Source organism: Octopus bimaculoides, chromosome 28 (assembly GCF_001194135.2).
Source record: "Octopus bimaculoides isolate UCB-OBI-ISO-001 chromosome 28, ASM119413v2, whole genome shotgun sequence".
Taxonomy (NCBI): domain Eukaryota; kingdom Metazoa; phylum Mollusca; class Cephalopoda; order Octopoda; family Octopodidae; genus Octopus; species Octopus bimaculoides.
The window spans coordinates 5,011,709-5,014,611 of record NC_069008.1 but is presented as its reverse complement, the minus strand read 5'-3'; the positions used below and the strand labels follow the sequence as shown (position 1 = coordinate 5,014,611).

The 2,903-nt window shown below is 39.4% G+C and overlaps 1 protein-coding gene across 1 annotated transcript in view; it reads right to left on the bottom strand.

The window, feature by feature from the left end:
• LOC106880750 (nuclear factor 1) overlaps positions 1–2,903 on the bottom strand; it is a gene marked incomplete at its 3' end in the record, with an annotated part of 90,609 nt that overhangs the window by 14,661 nt on the left and 73,045 nt on the right. The window contains exon 2 of the mRNA XM_052977742.1: positions 1,032–1,187. Coding sequence (XP_052833702.1) covers positions 1,032–1,187 — 156 coding nt within the window. The remainder of the gene's footprint in view (positions 1–1,031; positions 1,188–2,903) is intronic.

The following is a 2,903-nucleotide window of genomic DNA, read 5'->3' as shown; positions in this document are numbered from 1 at the left end:
GGGGGGTCTTGTTTCTTTTTATTTTTGCAAATTGTTTTGATTTTTAAAGAATTATATATAAGCAGTGGGGGAGGGGTAGAAGAAGAAGGGGAGGAGGAGGTGGAAATGAAGAAGAAAAGGAGAAGAAAAAAGAAGAGAAGGAGATGAAGAAGAAAAAAGAGAGTAGTAGTAGTAGTTGTGGTGGTGATGGTATTAGTGGTGGTAATAGGAGGAGGAGGAAGAAAAAAGTAAAAGCTGAAGAAGAAGAAGAAGAGGAAGAAGAAGAAGGAAGAGGAGAAGAAGAAGAATGAGAAGAAGAAGAAGAAGAAAAGAAGAAGAGGAAGAAAAAGAAGAAGAAGAAAAAGAAGAAGAAGAAGAATGAGAAGAAGAAGAAGACGAAGAATGAGAAGAAGAAGAAGAAGAAAAGAAAAAGAAGAAGAATCAGAAGAAGGAGAAGAAGAAGAAGAAGAAAAAGAAGAATGAGAAGAATGTGAAGAAGAAGAAAAAGAAGAAGGAGAAGAAGAAAAAGAAGAAGAATAAGAAGAAAAGAAAAAGAAGAAGAATGAGAAGAAGAAGAAGAAGAAGAAAAAGAAGAAGAAAAAGAAGAAGAAAAAGAAGAATGAGAAGAATGAGAAGAAGAAGAAGAAGAAAAAGAAGAAGGAGAAGAAAAAGAAGAAGAACGAGAAGGGGAGGAGGTGGAAATGAAGAAGAAAAAGAGAAGAATAAGATGCAAAGAAAAAGAAAAGGAAATGAAAAATTAGAAGGAGGAGGAAGGGGAGAAAAAGGTGTAGTAGTAGTTGTAATGGTGGTGGTGGTGGTGGTAGTTGTATTAGTAGTGGTAGTAGGAGGAGGATGAAGAAAAAGTGAAAGCTGAAGAAGAAGGAGGAGAAGAAGAAGAAGAAGAAGAAGGAGAAGAAGAAGGAGAAGAAGAAGGAGAAGAAGAAGAAGAAGAAGAAGAAAAAGAAGAAGAAGAAGAAGTAGTAGCAGTAGTAGTAGTAGTAGAAAAAGGAGAAGAAGAAGAAGAAGAATGAATGAATGAATGAACACAATACCTGAAGCTCCTCTTTGACTCGCCTTTCTTCTTCCATAGACATTCGCTTCTCATGTTTTTTGTAGTATTTCCTTTTGGCAGCCTGGAGGTTGAACCATGTGTAAGAGAAGGCCTTCACATGAGGCAACAAGGCCTCAATGAAGGGGTGAAACTCATCCTGTAAAACAAAGAAAGATAGGGAAAAAAAAACGACATTAGTATTATGGAGAAGACTAGGAACAAGTAGGACTGTAAACACACACAGCTATACTGGAGCACCGCCTATATTCAAGCAAATCAACCCCCAGGACTTATTCTTTGTAAGCCTAGTACTTATTGTACTGGCCTCTTTTACCAAAATTCTAAGTTATGGGGGACGTAAACACACCAACATTGGTTGCCAAGTGATGGGGCGGTGGAGACAAACACAGACAGGCAAACAAATACATACACGCACACACACACATATATATACGACAAGTGTCTTTCAGTTTCCATCTCATTGTCTTCCAGGGACATTTTGCTGCTTCTGTATACGGCGTAGGAGTGGCTGTGTGGTAAGTAGCTTGTTTCCCAACCATATGGTTCTGGGTTCAGTCCCACTGCGTGGCACCTTGGGCCAGTGTCTACTACTATAGACATGGGCCGACCAAAGCCTTGTGAGTGGATTTGGTAGACGGAAACTGAAAGAAGCCTGTCGTATACATATATATATATGTATATGTGTGTGTGTGTTTGTGTTTCTGTATTTGTCCCCCCACCATCGCTTGACAACAAATGCTGGTGTGGTTACGTCCCCCGTAACTTAACGGTTCGGCAAAAGAGACTGATAGAATAATTACTAGGCTTACAAAGAATAAGTCCTGGGGTCCGATTTGCCCGACTAAAGGCGGTGCTCCAGCATGGCCACAGTCAAATGACTGAAACAAGTAAAAGAGTAAAAGAATAAAGAATAAAGAGAGACATGTTGCCTCATCACCGTAAGCTTGCCAAAGCATGCTCAATGTCTCTGTAGCAGACTTCCCAAGTTTAATGCAGAATTTCACATTGGCTCTTTTGTGTCTGTCCATGGCCTAAAAGCCCAGACTACAGCATACATGGTATCACAGAAACACAAATTTCACAGCTTGCAAAGTAAACACAGCAATGTGTCGCTCAGCACACTGCCTCACGAAAGTCACTGATAGCTCTCACTATGCATGCAACCATGTGATGCGATCTGCTGGCAAACTACAGAACTAGTCCAGGAACTTTTTGATTCCACTTCTGGCTAAACGGTATGCAGGTCAATAATCTATCAGAGTGGTAAGCACAACAACACATGTATACCCGTCATTAACCATTTTGATACCAGTCCGGATGAAACCGCCTCAGCAGAAGACATGAGAGAAGGAGACCTCAATGTGGTCACTCTATATGCTAGAAATAATAGCCTAAATTTCCTTCTAACCACACCCTTTCAACTGCTTCTAATGTCCATCTGCCCAAATGTAGAGGTATGTTTAACCCTTTCCATACCAACCTGGCTGAAGTCACCTCTGGCACTGCAGTAAAAATGTCTTGTTTTCATAAGTTCTGAATTAAAATCTTCCACCAAACCTTTGTCACAATTTATGTTCCTAACACTAGCTTAACGATAACGAAGTTATTTTACTAAATTCTTTGTTATATTTAAAATTAATTGAAATAACCACAGAGCACCTCAACAGAAATAGGGTAACAAAAGGGTTAAACATTCTCCATATTGTTTTTGTGTACTGTTTAAAGACATTGGGGTGCAATTTGAGGGTGATTTAGCTGCCGTTTCAACAATGATGACGGTGATAATACAGATGATGATGATGATGATGATAGTGGTGGTGGTGATGTTGATGATGATTATAATATTGAGAAC